The sequence below is a fragment of the Caretta caretta genome, chromosome 5 (genome assembly GCF_965140235.1).
Source record: "Caretta caretta isolate rCarCar2 chromosome 5, rCarCar1.hap1, whole genome shotgun sequence".
Classification (NCBI taxonomy): Eukaryota; Metazoa; Chordata; order Testudines; family Cheloniidae; genus Caretta; species Caretta caretta.
In genome coordinates, this window is record NC_134210.1 from 109,769,214 (window position 1) to 109,793,095 (window position 23,882).

The window sequence follows — 23,882 nt, forward strand, 5'->3', positions numbered from 1 at the left end:
TGAGGTTGGTGGGAGTTCCCAGGGACAGTGCAGAGGCACAGGGTTCCTAGTAGACACAGAGATACATGGGTTTTGGGGGACCCTGCAGTAGGACTGGTGGGTAGAGGAAACAAACGAATGAGATCTAACAGAGTCCTTCACCAAACACACATGAATGTTTTGCACGGGATGATTTGTTTCTTTTATGTGAGCTAAACCTCTGAGAAAAACAGATTCTGTAATTTCAGACAAACATATGTGGCCAAATAAATAAACAACAAGAAAACAGGAAAATTCCACTTAACAATAAAAGTTTGCAATGCAGCAAAGGAAAGGTTAACTAAAGGGCTGCATTTCAGCACCCAAACTGGGTATTCCTGTTCTCTAATTTTCTTTTTCAAAACGTTGAATAGAATTTTTTTTTACACCTAATCACAAAAGCATTTTATACTTCTTTTTCTTCTTCCACAACTAACTTTATCATTTAAAACAGTAATTTATTACATGCTATGTGTTAGCACTTTGGTAAATACAATCAGAATTTTCTTTGTTTAGTAAACACAACACTAAATGCAAGTGAACATCTTGTTTGCCACACACAAAAAGTGCACTTTTATTGCTTAAAATGAAACAACTTGAGATAAAATGGCTAGTAGGTAAAATTCCAGAGTCACTAACGAGTTAAAGGTACAGTTTACACTTGGGAATTTTCTGTAAATGCTCCTCCTTCCCTAAAACTGCTGCCAAAAATCATCTGACAGGAAATGTAAGATTAAGTTTGTTCTACCTAAGTGAACAAAGAGTGCTCAGAACAGGCAACCGGTTTACTGCAGAGCGGGAACTTTCCTAATCCTGCTGGAATCTGCAGTGCTACTCAGAAAATATCACTGGAAAAGTTGTTTTCTTTACTCAACATCTTGTCTCTAGATCACCTCATTTTGGTTGCACTGCAGATCTTGCTGATTCTCCCATAAAGGTTAACTTAAAGCTCCAAACATAATCATGTGGAAAATGGACATTATTGATTCCTATGGTCCATTGTTCCCCCATTCTAAGTCCCTGAAGTTCAAGTTCAATCTGGAATTACATCATGTCTGGTTTCTCCTGGTTACCAGACGGCTTGAGACGTGACCACAGCTACAGAAAAAACAAACAGCCTTCTTCACGCTTCGGCTCCCCTATCGATTCAAACATAAACTTTTTTTCTTTCTCTCAAGTATGCTTCAAGTATGGAGCATGGTTAATTTAGAGATTAAGTTCCAAATTAGATTATCTAATGGCATCTTAATGGATTGCTGACCCATTTCCTGTGGGATGGCAGCATGCAAGTCTGGCTGGAATACAATTAATTTCTTAGGAAGTGTTCTGAAGATGTTTGCCTAGATGGAAAGGAAACATAATGTTCTGCACATCTTTCTTTATTACTGAGTTGGGTGAAACTATAAGAGATAGCGATTTAAATTGAAAAAGACCAGAAATCCTTGCATTTGTCTGCTGTGAATACTTTTATCACTAGAAGATTTTCACTTCTTTGTTCTTAGTTTCAAAAGTTGAGTTTGTACTTTTATCCCAAACAAATATGAACTGTGGAAATAAAATAAAAAATCCTTGATCTAACAGGTGTGTTTGTTGTCCAGATGTGTTAACTTTTTTTAATACAACAGATAACTACAGAAACACTTAGTGATAATTCAGTTGTTAGTGACTTTGTATGTTCACTAGATTCTGACAGACACAAGGTAGTGTGGTATGGAAAAGACTCCAAGCAATTTCCACTTCCTCTCCCACTCCCCCACGAACTGGAGATTATTCCATTCAGCTGCCTTATCTGCATTATTATCACAGCCCCAGAGTAGTGCTAGGGGCAAAGAGTGCTGCTTAAAAAACTGAACATTTTGAACACCCCTACAGCTAAAGCTGAAAAGGAAATTCAGCACTCTGAGAATAAAGCTCCCCTCAGGAGCTCCAGGAACAAACCAGCTGTTGTACTGTACTTATGTGTCAAGATAACAAACTGAAGGCAGGAAATGCTAGCCTAGTGCATTTGCCTGGGTAGTGTAAATGTAATGTTAAAGTAACAGTTAACCCTTAAGAGCAACAGTTTTTTAAAAAGTATAAATTATAGTAGTTGAGAATAATAGGAAAATTAATAATATCTGTGATAAAATGTATATTTTACCACTAGTGGTTTGTTTACAGTTTGTGAAAGGCTTACTGGGAAATATTCAAATCTAGTATACAAAGGCCCAATCCTGCATCCCTTTGTTAATCATGCTGGAGTCAATGTGACTAACCTTGTGGGTAAATAATGGTTAGTGGATCATGCACCCAGCCCATACATTTCACGGAGTCCTTCTCTCACTCACTCATAGTTTAAGTTTTACTTGCATCCATTTTTGTTTACTGTGCAGTGCTTGAAACTTTATTTTCCAACTTGAGTCTAACTATTTGCAGTTACCTCAGCAAAGGTCTGAATGACCTTTGTTTAGATAAGTTCTAAATCATAGATGTATCATAGAAAATCAGGGTTGGAAGGGACCTCAGGAGGTCATCTAGTCCAACCCCCTGCTCAAAGCAGGACCAATCCCCAATTTTTGCCCCAGATCCCTAAATGGCCCCCTCAAGGATTGAACTCTGAACCCTGGGTTTAGCCGGCCAATGCTCAAAACACTGAGCTATCCCTCCCCCCATATTATCTTCATCTGTACAGCAAAAAGAATGAAGTATAGGGTCCAGATTCAGTGAAGCACTTAGGCACGTGCTTAATTTTAGGCATTATATAAACGGGATTACTCATATGCTTAATATTAAGCATGTGCTTAAATGATTTTCTGAACTGAGGTCCTAATGTTCAGTGCAAACAAACACATCATATACCAATAAATAGATAATAAAAATGTTGCCAGTCTTAGGCAATCATGGTACCAGGAGCAAAATAAAATTACTTCCAACTATTATATTTAAAACCTGTTTTTGTTTATTGTTGAGGGTGTTGAACAGATGTTTTATGTAAACTTCTCCTTCACTGACACCAATATGTTTATTTTAACCAACTGAAGGATACATCTAAGTTTGTATAACTATTCATACACATAACTACTCTGCTTTTTTTGAAAATACGCACACTGAGGACTTAAGTTTCTCATTTTGTATAACTCACGTTGTCTTTCTCTAGTGATTTTAGAAGTTGATGTTTTTGAAAAATATATATTACTATTCCTTTGGAAATTACATCAGGCTTGTCGTTTTACTAGAAAAAAATTACCAGTTAGTTTTAAAATCTATAGATCATTTAGCACTGTTTGGCATGACTGGCAGCCAATGATAAGACGAAGTATACAAAAAGAACAAGCATAGGGACCCTGTCACCTCTCACCCTCTCAGAGGGTGGTCCTCTCCGAGTTGGGGATGAGGGAGGTCACTGACAGTGCAGCATGGAGAAAACTTTCAATGTGGTCACTTCTATCACCTGATCTATGCACATATAGAAAAGCTCATTTTCAGGCACCACCAACTCTTTGACCTCAGTGAGTACAAGTATTCAACAAGACTTCTCAAAAAACAGTGCACCACAACATATTCGTTGTTGCAACTTAAAACTATCATGAAAGCCTTCTATAAAAAGTCACTCTATTTACTATCCAAATGAGTATTGCAGATTTGGAGGAAATGCTGATCAAACAAGTTTGTGGGAGAAAACTTTTCCATTTTCCTTTTTAAACAAGGAAATATTGCTTTACCAAACATTCAAAAAGAATTTATTGCTCCAAGGTTTCTTTCTTGTAATGATATAAAGACTTTATCAAGAAAACTACCCACTTGTTATCGTATCTCCCATTTATGCTTTTATGTTTTCTTTTCCACAGATGTTTGAAAAGCGTATCTGTATCCCAAAGGCTACATTTTAAAAATAACCCTCACCTACATGTGATTACATGTCTTTTTTCCCCCTCCTCTCTTTTAGCAACTTACAGCCAAGGAGCATGTGTGGTAGGCATGACAACTGAAGTCCACAATGCACTGGGCCAGATCCTCAGCTTGTCTAGCTCCAATGAAGTCAATAATACTACACTGATTAACACTATCTGAGAAGCAGGTCCACCAATCACTAGCTCACAAACTGAGAGTTCTTGTCCAATCTACAGTCTCCTATTAATGTTCTGAGAAAGCTACACACTGTGTGTGTGTGGGGGGGGGAATAAGTTACGCTCTGTGCTACAGTCGCTCAGTTTGGATTCATAATAATACAGAAGTAAGGATAAAAATTATTCTTAATAATACAGAAGTAAGGATAAAAACTACCAATTATCATGTGATGGGGATTTATAATGTGAATCAGTCCTTGAGGAGTTGAGGTGAACCCACTAGGTTAACTCTCCATTCATTGTACTATTTGATTTTTGACATGAAAAACTGTTCTTTTGGCCACCTTGCTCTTTCAACACGATTTCAGAATTCTACCAGACTCCAAAATTATTAGAAAAAAAGTACAGAAAATACATGCAATCAAGCAAGTAACTAACTGCTGGCAGGTCATTTGTTGTGTAATATTGGTACAGCAATACTAGTTTAATAGTTTAAACTTTGGATTCATGTACAGCACCCAACTTTCCATTTCAAATATCACATTTCCAAACTGATACTGAAAAAAAACTTTTAGCATCAACAGTAAAACAGTATGTCATCTAGTATACTCCACAGCAAGATTTTATGTATCCAGCCATACTCACACACACATGTACATGAATTATTTGGAAGTGATAGCAATGATACATTGTCATATTTGTACACACATACCTCAGAGAGGTATATAACATTATTTTAAGTGTAGGGGAGAGACTGCTTCACCTGTTAGGGGCCAAATCTGCAGGCTTTTCCTCATATGTATAACTTTCCCCCAGTGAGGTAAATCAAAGGGAATTCTACATATTAAAGAACTGAAAGACTGACATTATCTCATAATGGTATTGCTTATTATCTTTCACCTATTTTTAAACACACACACACACACACACACACACACACACACACACACCCCTACTGCTACCATAACCAGTAATACATGTAATATATGTGTAATTGATTCTGTACCAATAGCTAAGGTTTCTCTAGCATGCAAAGAAAATAACTCCTTTTCATGAATAATGAATTCTAATTGTTTTGTATTTTAGTTTATAAAGGATATGGTTTACATCTTACCTTCGTGTGCATGTTAGTGACCTAAATCTATACCAATTGTCCCAAACTTGTTATTCCAAATTACTTCTATGGATAGTATGATTATTCATTCCCAAAATAGCACCCACATCAGAGAACTGCTATACTAGTTACCTATTGTTTTTAATCATACTGTCTTTTGCATATTAATCTGTAAGCCCAAAATATATTACTTTAGTTCTTTAAACTGTGATTCGATTTTTTAAGTCCTAAAATCTGCAGTCCTTTAAAAATACAAATGCCTTGCACTTGACAGCAAACATTTGGCATCCCAGGTACTTAACTATAGTATATTCTAACAGTTCAATTTACATTAAAGATAATGTAAATGTGTATTAAAGAAATGTTATACATAGATGTTTTGGTTAAAATTTTGACATATATTCCTTCTTGGAGGCCTGCTAAAAACAGATACTGCAGCTCAATGTAACTTTTTTAGATGTAGTGTAGCGTTGGAAATAATTAAAATGTTACCTTTGCCAAGTAATTCCCAATGTATCCTCACTGGCACTGGGGTATAAATGCCTGCCGTTTTGATTCATGGTCCAGTCACAAATCCTCAGCTGTCAATTGAAACCTAGCAGTCAGATATGGATCGAGCAGTACTACAGATTTTAGTATTTAAATGAATACATGCAAACTAGTACTGTACATGGCACAAACCTTACTTTCCCAAAAAGTAACTTAAAAACAAACAAAACCCCCAAAAACCAACAAAAACCCATTACACTGAAAAATAAAATTCCTATTTTTTTTTAATTTTAAGAAAATGCTACTTTAATACGCTCCTCTATTAATAAAGCATAAAAGATAACTAGTGTTTAGCACATAACAATTAGCCGTTATTAGATTACAAACTGAGCTGGAATAAAAGAAAATGTTAATGTTCAATAGTGAAATATTTTAAGAAAGAAAATCAAAATGCTGTGTTTTATATGCAATGTACTAAGTAATCTGTACTAGGTAAAGGTCAAAAATAATCAATATCTTGAAGCATGCATTTGGTGAATCATAGAAGACATGCAATTTATAGAAAAAATCCCCAAATTACACAAACTATATGCCTTTATCTTACTGTTTTAGAAGGGTAAATGTATTTTGTAATAGAGGTTTATTAATTTAGTGTTACTGAAAGTGGTATTACTTAGCAAGAGGTGATAAGATAATCTAATCTTGTTCAGGACTCAAAATAATAGCATTTAAAATACTTTATTATATTTAAATATAGTGAGGAATGCACTAAATGTAAGCTGAAACAAATTCTTCCCAGATCCCCAAATCATCAGTTCTGCCCTTCACAGATTGTTCGTGTAACCCTATACAGCTCTGTTTGTTTAACAGCTGCCCTACAGTGCTAGCAGATTTATTGAAAAGATATACTGCTTATTTTTATGTTTAAGAAAGTAAACTTATGTGGCTTGAGACGAAAACATACAGAAAGCATAGTTTTTAACCTCTGCATAGCAATGCTATAAATAAATTACTGTACATCTTGCATGATACAGCACTTCGAATTAAAGATAACTTGATCACTAAGATTAATTGCATAAAAAGCATCTTGTTTTCTCCATGCAAGTTTTAAGCGCTTTTAAAAGTTGCAGACTATGGCAAACAAACTAAAAGAAATTATTTACACAGTAGCACAATTAACTACAGTCCTTTCCTGATAAATACATATGTTAAAGACAAGACCATATTGCAGTCTTGACTGTTACACTAATAAGTTTCCTGCAGCTGAGGTTTGAGAAATGGAAATGTTAGTCTGTTTTCATAAGGTTTGTTTCTTGTTTGTTACCTAAAGAACTCTAAGAGACCTTCTGAAGTCTATTATAAGCATGACTAAACTACATTAAAGTAACCAGAAAAGGAAACATTCAGACCAAAAAGTTTGCTAGAGTGTAACTGTAAAGAATATATTAAATATGCTCAAAGAAAGGGGTAGGTGTGTGCATTTTTCCGTAGTCACTGTATGAAACTGTTTCATAAGCACTATTTTTATTCTGAAGACATAATAAAATATATCTGTTCAAATACTCTAGCCAGTAGTATAATGGTTATATTTGTGCTACAATACTTAAGTATCTGTCAGCATTTTCATTATAAAAGCATATTTTAAAGGCTTACAACTTGGTTATAAAAATTCACTTTCAGCTGAAACATGATGTCTAAAGTTTTAAAAATGGAAACAATTTTTTCCTTTTTACAAAATTAAACCAAACCATCCAAACAAAACTCTTTGGCCAGTTATAAGCCATAAGAATGCCAAAACCAGAACTTATTGCTGCTGAATGATTTTATGCACTTGTCTAACTCAAAAATCTGACAAACAATTAGCTTGTATTATAATCTAACTCCTTTTGGTATTTGAGGAAAACAATAAATGTCTGATACATTACAGTTTAATAAATCAGCTACTGTGCATAAGCAATAATTTTCCCCCTACGGTTTTCATATGGATTTTAATATGTACAACAAATATCCTAAATGTGTAATTACACAAACTCCAAGAGCTTTTTGAATCTAATTCATAAATGCTATTGACACACTTTATTTATTATGCACACACCTCTTCATAATTTGTAACCATAGAGAGAAAGAGAGAGAAAGAGAGAGGACATGCATACATACATACATACAGGGCCAGATCCTCAGCTGGTGTAAATTGGTATACTGTAAATTCATCTGTCCCACCATATATACACATGTGCTAAATTAGAGAAGCATGTGATAAATAATTCTATCATGAGCCTAGAAATGCAGCACCTGTCTACTAAACCACTTCCATGTGGCTTAAGTTTAATGTTCCAAATCTCTGAGCAGCTTCAAACAGCCGCCATTTTGTTTTCAAAATTAACCTACAAGGGAAATGTTTCCTCTTTCCTACTCATGTAGAATTTCCTCTCCAAAATCACCATCTAGAAACCTGTATGACTAAGATTTAGTTTGGGGTTAATAATAGCCATAGAAATATCACTTTAAAATCTGATATCCTGTGTCCCTGCCAGGGTAGAAATGGTTTGGCATCTTTACTCCAGGTCAATGGGCTGGAGTAGTATAAAGGGGGCCCCAACAGCCCCAGTTCCGGGAGGGAGAAGATTTCCATGGAGCAGGCAATGTCAAGACAGCAGTAAAGAGGCAAATATGTCCTCAGAGGGCAAGCCCAGAGGAGCCCCTTAGCTCTCTTCCTTCCCCCAGGGCTGAGAGGTCTTTGCTGCGCCTCTAAGAGGTGTCGCCCAGACTCTCACCTGGGAACTTCATGCCACTGAAAAGGGAGATTTCCAGCTTTGTAATTGGACACACAACACTTGCTTCTAGCTTTGGAAGTACCTGAGACATTGGAGTTTAGTATTATGACTATTCTGTGTTAATTTAGGTCATTCTGGAGCCAGGCAAAGGCCAGCAGCCCCCAATGTAACTTATAACTTCTTATGTAACTAAACTTACATTTAGTGCACCTAAGGGCTGCAGTAAAATTATGAAAGTCGCAAATGGCATTGCGTTACCTAGAGATCAGATAGATAGAACACAGTGCACTTCACTCCACCCTGGAACACCAACTTGAAAGACCTTCTATGTAGAGGAATGGGGAAGCCAGTGGCACAAAGCTGCCTGTATGCCACTGAAGGATTTCCCTCTGTCAGGGAGAATCTCTGGTTGCTCCTTTACGACAAGCTCTCCTATCACTTTACATCGCTGAGGTGGCACAAAGCAGCCTGAGCCAAGGATCTGACCCTCTAGTTTGACCTTTCCCCCCCCCCCCCCTCAGCTGGACTTTTGTTAAGTAAGGCACCCGGGTGTTCAAGAAAAGGGATTCAAGCAATTGTCCCAATCAAACATTTTACAAGCTTTCTAATACATTTCTACATAGGTATTCCCCTCTCAAATATGTTTCTTATATGGAATATATATATATATGATGGTGTGACACACAATCAAGTGTTTTAAATTCCTCTCTCACAGAACCACATACAACAGGGACAAGGAAAATTATCCTCAGGAGAAAAAAATTGCCTCTCAATGAGCCTAATTCTGGAGTTGCCGGGGGGAGAGGCAAATGTACCAAAAGCAGGGTAAGGCAGCCTTAACGGGCCTTGTAGACACACCCATTACTACCCCTGGAATACACCCCCACTCCAACTCTTACTGAGTGGGAAGGGGCACAGAGTCTGTAGAGACTGCCTCCCTGTGCTGGAAGTAATTCTCAGGGGGGCATGTGATTGCTCCTCAGCCCTATTATGTCAGTGCAAAGGGGCCACAGGGGCAATCCTGATTTGGACCCTGAATGTTTACTTTGAATCTCCTTTCTCTTTTTAGTTTACGTTGGACACTTGGGGAGTACAATCATCCTGCAGAGTTTTAGCCACACAACCCTCATTTACATTAGAGCTACAATCCCACGATTCAAACCTTTAAATAATTGTAAGGGTTAATATTTAAGCAGGCTTTATATTTTCACATTTTAATAAAGTGACTAATATTAATCTTCATTTCATGCCCCTTTGATCATCAGTAAAAGTAAACATATATTTGAAAGAGTGAGTGAGTGAGTGATAGGAGACTGCTATGATTTTTGTTATTTGAGAAAGCCCATAAAGCTAAACATTTGCATACTGTCATTGTTTTGACTGAAACTTCCTTTAAATGTGTTTCCTTTCCAGCAAGCATATGTGAAAGGTGACCTCTTATCCATTTACATACCTCCCTGGTAGTCATGTGATCAAGTTTTACGTCAAACTGTCAATTATGATAAGAGAGACAATAAGAACAGCCTAAGTGTTGATAACCTGTTTCCTGACTTTACTGAGAAGATCTGTTTAAGAGTCCACTTGTGTTCTTCTTTCAGTCTTTTGCCTGAAGCAAAAGCAATGTGCATCGAAAACATTTTAAAACCAAAACACTGTTTTCAGTGGTCATTTCAGTTTACATTTTCAGTGATACATGGTATGAAGGGCCTTCCATTCTGAACAGCATAATGCAACAACTAAAGGATGCATATGGAAAGAACAACTTCCTACTGGAGATACTGCTTGAAAAGAGTAGTCTTGTGTGGAGGAAACAATTAAATAAGATCAAAAGCTGCTAACAGTTTTCTAGTTTTAAAATACATTTATGATGTCAAAAATATTTCTTATTATCATATACATGGTAACATGACCCCTTAATAAATGTCAAAGCTGTGTGAAAATCATGCATAACATATACCACACCCTTAAAGCCCAAGCTCTAGTGAAATCCATGCAGCTGTATTAAGTAATGCAAGGATCTGAGGAGTTTAGCAGCTCAGTTATTGGCCCAATATTAGTTAGCGTATATGAAAAAGTAAAGTTTTAAAGGTAACTGGTATCACAGGCTGATAACTTCGTCACTAAAACCATTTGTCTTTGCCTGCCTGTTTTCTTAATGAAAGAATGAAAATGTCCTCCCATTTACTTTTTCTAGAAGCTCAAAGATGTTTTAAAAGTTAAATAATTAAGGATAACAATATCATGGCCAAGAGCAAGTACTCTTTTGGTTGATTTATTCAGTTTCAATAGGAAGCTTACCAATTGTGGTGCTGTTACCCTTTATGTGCTATGAACACAAAGATAAATCTTTTCTTTTCTTTCTTTAAATAGGCAAAATCCAGGATTGGTGTTTCTAGCAGTATAACAACTTTAAATCCAGAAGCAATTTTGATCAGACACTAAGAAGCCTATAGTTTCAAGGATATAAAGTTTGTATTTTGTGAATTCACAGTGATATAAACTGAATGAGACTAAGGAAATGCCACCATCCCTCGATCCATCCATCAGAAGTTTGCCCTATTGTCCATTAACATGGAGTTTTGCAACTGAACTCTTTTACTAATGATTGTTGTGTTATGACTATACACTCCCAAGAATGAGGACTCAAATGGCAGAATTCCACAGAGCTCAGAAGAGTTGAGCTTTCTTGTACTACAGCTGAATTTGACTCTGTTACTCTAATTTTTCACTTTTTCTGTGAGTCTAGACTTGGAAACCATTTGCTACAACTCAAATATAAGCAATGTGTATATGAGCTGGAGGGGGGCGGGGGAGAGAGAGAGACAGAGAGAGAGAGAGAGAGGTGCTGACATACTGCTGTGAAGATTACCCAACCTTCCTTTTATGCAAAACTCCTATGTCAATAAAGACATTTCTTAGCATAGATAGTTCAGTGTGCCAAAGCAGAATTCATATAGTGACCTCACCAACCTGCAATAGCAAAGTTAAGAACAAAGCCCTTACTAAAATTCTAACTCTAAGATGAGGAGTACTTGTGGCACCTTAGAGACTAACCAATTTATTTGAGCATGAGCACACGGCTGTTCCTCTGAAACCTAACTCTAAGATAAAATTTTAACTATGATTAAATAGGAGACATTTGATTAAGCAACATCCCCGTGAGTCCGTTACTAATAGTTAATAACGTTTGCATGTTGATTAATGAATTAATGAAAACTTTTGCGTTCTAACCAAGTAGTCATTAACAATTTATAATTGATATTTTGGGGGGCTGGGGAAGGACTACTTTTTAAAACAAAACATTAAGATGTTTTATAAGCACCTTTCTAATGCAGATCTACTTATGTAGATGACTTTCTAGTTGCAGTTAAAATAAGAAATTTGTTATGTTATTGTTGATGTCCAATTTTGAAATACCTGTCATTTCAAGGCAATTAGCAACAGCACCAACCAATGATCACAACAAAAATATACTGCATAGATTTATAATTCTTCAAAACTTTGCCTACCAATGTAGCATGCTAAGTAACATGTGTAATAGCATATTTTTCTCACTATTCAGATCAGTAAATGCAAATGTATTGCTCCCAAAGGTGCTAGACACACAAACACACAATATTTCCAAGTTATATTGAATGCTTCCCATCTAAATGCAAGTATTCCAGCAATTTTGTGCTATAAATTGTTTTACTGGAAATTCAACTGATCTGTCATTTTATTTTGTTGAAAGACTATTTATAAGAGAGAGTCACAAAATAACATACAGCTTAAATTTATGGTTGTTACTATAATTTATATAGGATACATTGCGGTTCTTTTTAAACAACAACAAAAAAAGCACTCAATAATACACATCAATATTTCTCATAACTTGAGAGAATAAATCTCTATAAAGCCCCTCCAACAAAGTAAAAGAACCTACCTGTGACAATATTTATTCTTAAGAGGTCAATGTGTATTAAAGGGTACAGTGGATGTTTAAAAGATCTCTCTGGAACTAAAACCACTGGCTTTCTACTTTAGAATTTCTCTCAGCTAATATAAAATGATTGATTGCCTTTATTTCATGTACCCCTTGATTTTCCTTTTCATTCATCATAGGCTGCTTTAAACTAAATGCATTCAGAACCTGCCACAAGAAAAGTGCTCTCTTTTAAATTGTTGTAAAGTAATGAAAGGACGTAGTAAATCAATCTCATTTCTGCCTTACCAAAGGATAACCTTTATCTACTGAAGTCATTTAGACAATTTCTGGTGGGGTTTTTTTCTGGATAATGAACATGTATGGCATTGTCATCTCTGAGAGCCTTTTAGGATTTAAGAGGATGAAGGTAACAACTAACTCATGAGAAAATTATTTTATATATTCTGCACTTATGTATACATGTATTCGTATTTATCTGCTGCTAAAAAGCTTAGTTTGTGGTTAAAGTTCTTTGTTCCTTCAATGCATGCAACAGTACCAACTATTACCTAATTGTTTTTATTTTATATATATATATGTATGTAAGCAGGCATGTGTGCATGCGTGCGCACACACACACACACGTATATACAATCATACGTAATTTAAAATCGAATAGAGAATAATGGCAGTGATTAATCTATTATATACTTTTTCACTATACTATAGGGCTACTACTATATAACACATATGTAAAATACTGGTACATTTAAATAAACAACAAATATTGACATTATAAAACTCTCTACTTTAGAATATTAAATTCACACAGTGGCACTGAATCAACACATATTTTCCAGGGTTGAAACTAACATATAAATGTCCATGCACAAAACATGTAAGATTACTTTTTTCCTGAATATTTTGGTCACATGTTTAATGAGACTGCTGAAATTATCCAAACTTATTCTTAAAATATATTATAAAGACAAAAAATATACAGGAGATACAAGAAAATTAAGCTGGCTGCCAGTACCTTCTAGGGATGTGAAATAGTTTGTATAACTTTTTGAATGTTCTTGAGAGCAAAAAGTATTAACGAGCAAATTTGTAGAAAAATAGGGTGTTGAAGAGAAGCAATAAATTAAAATAAAATACATTTAAATTTCTTTTGCAAATCCCAAACTTAACTGGATGTCAGAGACTTATGAAATAATTTTTAAAATTTCACAGCAAAAGTATTTTAGAAAATGTGTGCAATGGTTTTTAAAAAAGCAAGTTTTAAACCTATAAATCTTGTATATGTTTAAAAATACAATGAACATTTACTGTACATTTGTCAAATAGAACCACACTATTGTAATTATAACACATTTTATATTACAACAATTCTGGAGAGGTGAAAAAAGAAAAATATCAGAAAATTTAGTGAAAAGCCAATGGTTGGTAAAAACAACTAATTGTTATTTGGTATTTTCGTAACTATGTACAAATGTTTTCAGTTGTGTCTTACTGGTTAACAAAGCTGGCAAAATGTCAAAGATCTTAAACTATCATCTTTATGATTTTCTCTGAATTCTGCATGTGGTGATCTTTAATATATACATACAGCCATCTTGGCCTTGGAGTGGGTAGGGTTAGGAGTTCAAATGCAGCACAGTTTAGCTATGTTACAACAAACACAGAGCATGTAGGATAAAACGAAACAGGCATGAGTACCAACTGTGGATAGGAACTCAAGCCTGAGAAAAAATACAGTGCAATAAATAATAAGAACTACTTAATAGCCCTTTTCTTCCTGCCATATTCAATTTTTAATTTGTAACATTTTACATGCTGTTAATTTCAAACTCCTCTGCTGTCAAGATCTGGGAGCAGCACATACACACATCATAAAATATATTTACGTTCTAAAGTGTCTGATTTTGTGTTATACTGTTACTAGCAATGCGGGATTTCTGTATTTGTATGGCCCTGCTATTGACTGCGGCTAATTTGTTTATAAACCACCATTAATCTCAGCTGTATATTTTCACAGTTTGTGTAAACACTTCATTTGCATTAAATTTACAGCATTAATGAGATGTGAAATTTAAAATGCTACTTGAAACATAAATGATGTAAGAAACTAGAACAAAAATGTGTCTATCACATCTGAAATCAGCAAACCAATTTAAACCTATTAAACTAGGAATGACGATGTGTTACATTGAGAATTTGGTTTTATAACTCATCTTCTGGAACTAAAATGCAGAAATGTAGGCTTACAAACATCTGGAAAATATGAAATAGTTTGAGAATCATAATTTGTACTGTTTAATTTTGTTTAATTTTTTATTGGTTTTGAAATGAGTTCTCAGTTTTATCCCTTGCACACTTTATACAGACATATTCTTAATATCCAATTCTAGCATCTACTTTTAAGTTGTTCAAAAATAAAATAATGTAAAGAGGCATTATAAAAAGTTCCTTAAGATGGCACAAATCTAAGAAACAAAAGCATATGCTATGTTAATATTTTTAGAGGGGTTTTTGTCTTTAGCATATCTAGTCTTCATATGACATATACTGAAACCATTAGGATCCCATTCTAACCCAAGATGTCAGTGGCAGCATGTAGAAAGGTACTACTGCAAAAGCTTGTCTAGATTATTACACCTATGTGAAACTTGCCCACCTGTTGCTGGTGTAGGAAGGATGGGTCTCTTGGGCTTAGTCCCACATATCGGTTGGCTTGGGATGTGCCTGAGGCTGTGTAGGCTGATTAAGGAAGAACAAAACACATTGATAAAAATAGCGACCTGTCATAATTATTACCCTGTGCACGTACAGTACAGATATGAGAGATCCAGAGTTATGATTTGCAATGTATAGGAAGTGTCTGTGGATTTCTTTTATCAGTAATGCAAAAAAAAACATAGGGCCAAATTCAGCCCTTAGGTGCACAGCATGTTCAATTCCCATCCACTTCAATGGAAGCTGCATGTGTGAATCTGAGGTCAGAATTAGGCTTGTAGTTAGAATAATAATTCCTCTGGTTGCAGAATTTTACAAATAGTTAAAGGAGCACTACATTTTAAACTGTTATGGGTCTCAGTTATGGACCTCCAATTTATATTACTTATACAAATACACATCAGCTACACTAATATAAACGTCCAATAAATGAAGTCAATGGAGTTACGCGGGTAGGAGCGAGAGAACAACCACCTATTAATTTACACTGATTCTTCTATTTGTGAACGCCCGTCACAAATTTGTCTCGGAAAAGTGGTTAATTATTTAAAACTGAGACTTAAAGCTTGATTTGCTTATGTGGCATGAAATTAATCTTTACAGTCCTTTGGAAGAAGGATACAATGTGATCAGCACTAACCAGAGAAGGGAGTTAACTTTTGCTGCGCAGCATAATTTTACACACCAGAAAATAGCATTCACTTAGAGCTAATTCATTAAAAGCTCTTTTAGCCTTCTGTGGTGCAGAAGCTTAGAAAAATCGGGGGGGAGACTGGGTGGCTCAAGAGATTGGTAAAGGGTTATAGAACCTTTCACCTGTAGGGCACCATTCAAATCTGGCTGAGATCAGTAGCGACTGAAAGTCATTACCCCCTCATGGCTCTTAGTGGCCTATGTGGTCTCACTCCACTTCATAGTGTGTAGATGACCATATTGCAACAATCATCATCACAACTGACACCTTTGCTGGTGGTCAAAGCAGACCTGCCAAAATGGAATGGATATGAAGACTGAGAACAGAGTGAGGAAGGTGGATAGAGTTTTTAGCTAATTGGCTGTTTGAGGTTAAAATTATACAGCAAATACATAAAACTTTCTGAATTTCTGAGGATATTTTAATATGGCTTTTTATAGTAAACAGCTTTCACTGAGAGATTGCCATAGAAATGGATCAGATATTAGAAATAAATCATGGTTCCAGACCCTAGAGTTTCTTGACAGAAATGTTATCAAAGTCTGTTGTTCTGTCTAGTTCTGAACAATTCATTTGTTGTATTTCAGAATGAAGCCAGTGGTAATCATTTGATTTTATATGCCAAATAGGTCGAAACTGACTAAACAGAAACAATGACAGCATTTATATTATGTTTAAGCAATATCTGCAGGAACTTATTTGCCCAACAAAACATTGTCTTCTGCAATTCATTGTTTATTAAAAATAAATTTGCAATGTTTTAAAAAACTATTAGGGCCAAATTCTCCCCCATGTGTGAAGCCCCTTGGCATGAGAGCATAAATATTAAGGTCAGTGACGGCTTTATGTATTGCCAGCAAAAGGATACCATCCTTCAGTTTTTGTTTGTTTTGTTATCTAGTCACTTGTGCATGTAATGTTTGTGTGCTACCACTTGTACATACAATTTGCACACTTAAATTGGACTTGCTCATAAACACTTTTCATTTACATGCATTAGTGATAGAGATGTTCTGCATGCAGAAAGAGGCCTCATCTCAAAGGACCATAAGAGAGGTAGGTGCTCCAGTTCCACTGAAATTCAGTAAAACTGAGTGCCTAATTCCTTTAGGCTCTTTTGAAATTCCCAGGCTTCACCCTTAAATACCTGTATAATTATTAGTGGACAAATAAGGTCAGTTTCTTTCTAAAAAGACTCCTTAAACTAGGCCATAATGTGGGCAGGTAGAGTGCAAGCTTCTTCCCGCAGTTCTGGTATCATACTTGATCTCCCTTCCCCTGCTATTCCAGGCCATGGTCTCTCTTGAGCACAGACAGACAATTGTGCCACATTGTGTGATCTCGACAAACAGGAACTAGGATGAAACTACCAATAATCCAAGCCAAATTTGAACCAAGGTTCCTTTCCCACCCTGAGGTGAAAGGCTAGAGCATTAACTTCTTGTTTGTTGCTGAACATACCAGAAATAGCAGCACCTCAAAGGAGCAAAATTTGCATCGAAAACCAGCAGAGAGTGTTAATCCACTCCAACTTTTAGTCCACCTAGAAGCCTCTTTTGCTATCCCAAAAGAATAGCTAAAATATTTCCATAATCCTATCAATATAATTATTAATCAGTTTATAATTAAACAATGGTGTTTACCCAGATTATCTTTAGGAGTCACTTATTTCTCTTTAAGAAAAGGAGTACTTGTGGCACCTTAGAGACTAACAAATTTATTTGAGCATAAGCTTTCGTGAGCTACAGCTCATTTCATTGGATGCATTCAGTGGAAAAAACTCTTTGTAATAGATACTTATGCAGTTTCCCCCTCATGTGTCGCTTGCTCTAATTCATTTGAATATCTATTTCATTTTACAAAATACAATCTTAAGATAACAAATACCTAAAAATATATATATGATTTACAGGCTTGATTAATTCTAATGCAATGTCTAGAGACCACACTCACAATTTTAATACCTAACGTGGCTAAAATGATCCATTTTAGTGTAACTGACCCTACAGAAAACCATATTATTTTCTGCATGTTAAGTATTTTTTGTTTGTTTGGTTTGGCTTACACATAATTTAGGCTCTAACTGCCCTTTGGAAGACAGAAATTTCAGCTGAGAGATCTTCTTCTAAATAGTCTGATCAGGACTATTTTCTAAAAATGTTGCCATTCATCAGTATCAAGTAATGTTGGCCCTCGAAAGACCTAAAAGGTCAGGAACCATATTTACCCAGCTTTGTTAACAAAAGTGTAGAAGCTAGATAAAAATTAACCCTTTGGATACCACTGGACATGAAATGATTATCCAAAATAGAAATGATCAAATGACATTAGCATGTACATTGCACATACTTCCATGGTTGCAATTCCATTGAAGATAACAGGATGAATAATATGGTGCTGAGCATATTGTACAAAGGTACTCAAAACTTTTGAGGCATTACAAAAGCAAATGCAATTAAGCCAACCCTTGTAGAATCAAGGGCAGTGAATTAAAATTTCCTTTGCTGTATGCTGTATCATTTTATTTTTTGCTAACACAACCTATATAGACATGCAATTATCATAGCTCTGATTCAGTATGTTTTGTAACAAAGATTGATTTCTGTAGGAAAGCTCATTGAGGAGCAATTATCTAATCTCGTTTTGAAATCCAAGTGTGGTTTATTTGAAATCTTGCAGTCTGAGTGTGCTTCTCAATGTCATTACAATGTCCACCTTAGATGAACAATCGTGTTTCGTTCTTTCTCGATGGGCGGTGCTCAAATAAATATGCTTTTCCCTTTAGATTTTGATTGTCATGTCACAAACATCAGTTCATATAACATGATGCTATGGCTAAAATTTGAGGGAGAAAAGCTGTGTGGTCAGATCATGCTTGCTCTCAGAATAAATTATGAGCATCCACCTGGTCAAATAGTAGGAAAAGGCACCTTTTTTTGGCCTTAATTTAAAATCGTCTTGAACCTCTGATGGACATTTTTTGTTTCCTAGAGAAATACTTACTGGTTGCTGTAGGTGAAGATGCCTCACCTTCAGTGGATGTAGTGATGGGTTTAGTATCTGTCATGGTCAGAGTCACAGGTCTCACCGCACTGTGATGGGGAGAGGGTGCCAAAACTGGAGTAAAATGGCCAGGCACTTTCCCTACTACTTGACCACTGCTGTTAGGCTACAAAACAAAACCAAAACAATGCCTTGTAAAATATACACATTGTGTTTAAAAACAAATCTACCAGTGTCTTGAAGGGTTTTGTAGAATGCCCATCACCACTGTATCTATGTGCCAGGTTAAGTAATTGTTATAAACTAATATATCTATATATAGTATATTTAGTGGACAACACAATAGGCCCCATACATTTAACTCACAGTAACCTTCTGATCAGTTTTATTTCATTCTTGGTATGATTTTCATAAAAGTATTTTACAATAGTAGTGCTGCTCACATAGTAGGATTAAGCACAGAGCCTGAAGCATTTAACTAAAACACATACTAACACTGCAAAAGCTGCCTTAGCAAGGGCCAGTATTCTGGCTGGCTGGGGAATATACACAGAACAAGCGCACAGCTGTTTGCTTTCTGCACATGCCTGAAGTCTGAGTAATAAAAGCAGGGAAGGCTGCATAAGGGGGCCGAGAAGGAGGTGCTAAAATGTGTAGATGCTGCCATTTGGCCCCAGGCCCACCAGAATATGTCCCTTTCACATAGGATTGAAAAGTGTGAATTCTGTACATTTCAGGAGTATAATGAGCCAAATCAACACTTTACACGGATTGATGTACAGGATGTACAAAAGGTACTCTGAATTTAGACCTATGACACAATCGGGGTCAAATTCTACCTTCAGCACACACATATACCCAACTTTGGCAACGTTCTTTGAGCAATGTGCTCATTTACCCAAGAGCTAAATTTGGCCCTAAATATTCTAAGTGTAAATAATAATAAACCAAAAATGTCAGCTGGTAACATTTAGACTGAAACTGTTGATTTTTTCTGTGAATTTTAAAGAGCTCTTAAAGTACATAACAAATATAATGCATAAATGTCTGGGCAATTTATTATCATAAAGATACTGACAAATCAGAGAGAAATATAGGTTGTTAAAGGATCTGGATGGACTGATTTACAAGGAAAGGTTAAAAGAGGCAAATATGATTAGCTTGGCTAGGCAAGAATTACTGGTTGTCATGACAACTACAAATAGGTGCAGGATGTAAACACAGATGATGATGAGGAATTATTTGGAAGTATAATCTGGGAGGTAATGGAAGGAAATAAAGAAAGAGGAAATGTTAAAAAAAAAAAAAAAAAAAAAGTCAGGAAAAACTTCCTGACAGTATGATCTATTAAACTATGGAACAGTCTCCCAAGGGAGATGCTGGGGGCTTTTTCCTTTTGGACTTTTAAAACTAGAGTGACTAAACAAACACTAGTAAATATTGACTGGACAAATATGTACAAATAGAGACCGATTCTGCATTGACAGGGAAGTTCATTAGTTGATCTAGTAGGTTATTTCTAGCTGTAAATTCTATGGTTCTATGATGAAAAGCAACAGGAAAAATGTTACATTAATGACAAGTGGCTGATCAATTACTCCACTAAATGAAGCAAATTTAAATTCTCTCTTAACCATGACCATATTGTACTTGCATATTGCAAGGCTATGAAAAAAAGGACGATCTGACATATAGTTCTGTAAGATCCAGCTACTATAGGATTTATTCTTCTGTTGTGATGTGTGGGCCTTTACTAATGAGAAAATAGACAAATATATACTGCTAATCTCAGGTCTAAAAACAGTTTCAAATTAAGAAGGCAGTAGTTCACAGGGATGAAAGGTTCTTCTGTACTGAAAACACATTGATGGTATTCCATATATTTTCTCTCTATTGTATCAAACTTTCAGCAACTGGATAGGTCTTTTTCCCCCTCATAAATCTGTTCAACCCTTGTGATATGAATTTTAAAGGAAAAAGGGTCACCACATTAATATATACAAGACGATATACACTGAATACATAATGATGTGGTATAAAGATTTAATCACCATCTGATTGGATAGCCAGATTACTTACGAATGGTGAACCCATAAATAAGTTACACAGGTCTTTCCACCAGTACCAATAAAACCTTTATATCACACCACACTATCATACATTCTGCATATGTCATATATTTTACCAACCACCCGACCCCCATTTTAGCAATATTTTAGATAGTTTTATTTTTATAAGTACTATTTAAATATCCCTTGGCCTGTAAAATCAGGTATCTTAATTACCATAAATACAAAAGTACAGGCCTTGGAGATAAAGGAAAACTGTAACAGAATTTCAGAAACCTCTACAAAATACCTAAAATAACTTTTCCATCTATAATGCTTTAAGGTCCTAAATACTGGGATCTCCCAAGAATCACGTACTGCAACCCACTGGAAAGTAGGTATTTAGAAGCTATTTTTAGCTCCAAAAGATAGCAATATATCAGACCTTAAAACAGTTGAGGGCTGAATGGTGTAATTTTGACAGGAAAATCCATATTTGTGGGGAAAAGAAAAAATTATCTGGCTGCTTCTCTCTTTTATTTTTCTTTTTAAAATATACAGGCTGTCAGAAGCTGTTCCACAGTTTGGATTGTTATAAGTCTTCCTGGTAGAAATGGATTGGTGGTCAGAGTGCAAGTGAAACAATGAAAGGTGTTTGACAAATACAATTTATCCATAGTTGCCACACTGATTCACCACCACATATGTAGTATATATAGAAATAATATATGCCATTGGGCAATGTGTGATATATGTAGCATTTTCATGAGGTATACATGATCATTCATAACCCATAAAACCACAGCCAGATGGTAAAATAAGCTCGTCCCCACAGACTGAAAATTCTTATAATCACACATTGCTCATTATTATAAATTTTTTTTCTTTTTAAAATTTGGTGAAAGAGGTTAAATACCATACTCAGTAATGTGTGGATTGTACAGATCGCCTGATGGACAGGATTAGTGTGGTTTGAGTTCTTTTTAGTGGCTATTGGATGGAGTTAAGGATCTGTGGGGGGCAGAGTTACCTTTTAGGACTTGGTTTCTGTTATGTATTGAAGAATCAAAAAGAAACCACTTCAATTGTCTACTAAAAGTGCTTTACTTTTAGTATAAAAAAAAAAAGATTCCCAGGAATTTATGGATTAAAACAGCCAGTATCATCATCTTCCAAAGCAGCTCTGCATCCAAAACCAGACTCAACTTAATTAAATGGACACAGCTGGAGTCCAGCACAATGTGCAACAATGTATCACCTTTTACTGTTCCCTAGTGATTCTGGACAACAGGAATGCAACAGCTCACATGGACTCCAGCTTAGTCCTTGTGCAGATGGTCCAAGAAAATGAACCCTTTCTTTGCTGAATTAAAGAATGTGAAAAGCACATATTTAATATTTATTCTCCAATAAGCAATAATTTACCTAGATGACACACACAAAATTAACACAGCACACATCCCTCACCCACCAGTCAATTAAGAGTGAAATCCTGGCCTCGCAGGGCATATCTACACAGCGAGCGGCAGCCCCCTCCCCCCCCCCATGAGTCTTAGAGCCTAGGTTGATAGAGGAGCGGAGTGGGCTTCAGAGCCTGAATGTCAAAGCCTGAATGTCTACTTAGCTATTTTTAGCACCATAGCTCAAGACCCCTGAGCCCAAGTCGACCAGGGCTCTGAGACTCGCCGTCACCGGCAGCAGGTAGACATACCCACTGAAGTCGATTGGACATTTGCTATTGACTTCACTGTAGCTGGCATTTAACCCTAACAATCCTAAGTAACTTTCTATTTTTGTTTATAAATTTCTCAAGTGGCAAATATTGCCGGTAATAGCATCTGTATTGTACATAGATGCTGATGCAGGCCCAATGCAATGCAGGTTGAAGCTCTGTATTGTCCAATGGAGGAAACAAAGCCTCCAAAATTAGGGGAAGATAAAACTGTTTTTTTCACGTTTCACTCAGATGGCATTTCCAATATTTAAGACGCTGATAACATTTCATTTACAAGCAATAATAACTGATTTACATGTCTCTTAATAATGTTATTATTTACAATCACAATATACACCATTGACCCAAGTACTTTTTAATTACATTCATTCCTCTTTCTACTCTCTGATTCCTGTAATCTCCAATACTTGTTTTCTTGGTGCTTCAAAAATGTTCTGCTTTCACATTTTTCTACTTGTTTTTCTTACACTTGCTTTGCTATTAATGACTGTACATCAGAAAATATGATTTAAAACTGGCATTGCAAAGATTACTTAGCTAGGGTTTAGTGTGTTATTATTTGGCAATAAAGATAAAAAAAATTGCTACATGATGGCTCAGTACCAACCTGAGTGTTTAACCTCTTCTTTTACTTATTTAAAGTTTGGTCTAATCTTAGCTGCAGGTAAGAACCAGATCATATAGGTTTTATTTATACCATCCTTCTTTAATAATTCTGAAATGTTTCAGGTTTGAATTAAGGACCACCATCTGATAATTAAGGATCATTGCCTCATGGAAAATACTGAAATATACTACCAGAGTCCAATAGGGAAAAAAGTGAATGTAGTGTCACAAGTTCTGTCTACAACCCAAGAACCCACCCGCCTATGATGTCAGAATATGATGCCATTTATTATCTCCCCATTTTTCCTCTCATGCTGTGATCAGCAGTGAAAAAAATTAACAAAGCTGATGGTTAAATGGTCATAATTAGGTTTCAGAGTTAACGTATTAAGATAAACAGGTCTTAGTGCTCTCAGCTCAGAGTGCTCTCAAAGCTATTGTTTCAGCCTGAGGGCAGACTCATACTGAAATCATTGCATTACTTTACACCGAGTTCACATTTTTAAGGTTATCTTTGCAATTGCAACACTAGCAACATTTTAAATGAAAGTTTAGCTCCTGGAGCACAAGTTGGCAGCTATCACAGAAAGACATTAGTTTATTAAAGAAGAATGGTATAAATAAAACCTGTATGATCAGAGGCTTACCTGCTTCAAACAGCCTAGTCTAACCTGTGTCTATTACTTCTGGCCACCTTGAGTTTCTATTGCTCTTA

General features: G+C 35.8%; 1 protein-coding gene across 10 annotated transcripts in view; it reads right to left on the minus strand.

The window, feature by feature from the left end:
- NFIB (nuclear factor I B) overlaps nt 1–23,882 on the minus strand; it is a 338,695-nt gene that overhangs the window by 15,317 nt on the left and 299,496 nt on the right. For 4 of the 10 annotated variants that reach the window (XM_048849948.2, XM_048849951.2, XM_048849950.2 and 1 more), the window contains exons 9-11: nt 18,779–18,944; nt 15,023–15,105; nt 5,671–5,759 (exon numbers count right to left, since the gene is read on the minus strand). The exons of 1 other annotated variant lie outside the window; for it this stretch is intronic. In XM_048849948.2, the coding sequence (XP_048705905.1) occupies nt 5,671–5,759; nt 15,023–15,105; nt 18,779–18,944 (338 nt within the window). The remainder of the gene's footprint in view (nt 1–5,670; nt 5,760–15,022; nt 15,106–18,778; nt 18,945–23,882) is intronic. 5 more of the 10 variants (XM_048849949.2, XM_048849952.2, XM_048849954.2 and 2 more) reach the window with 4 other exon arrangements.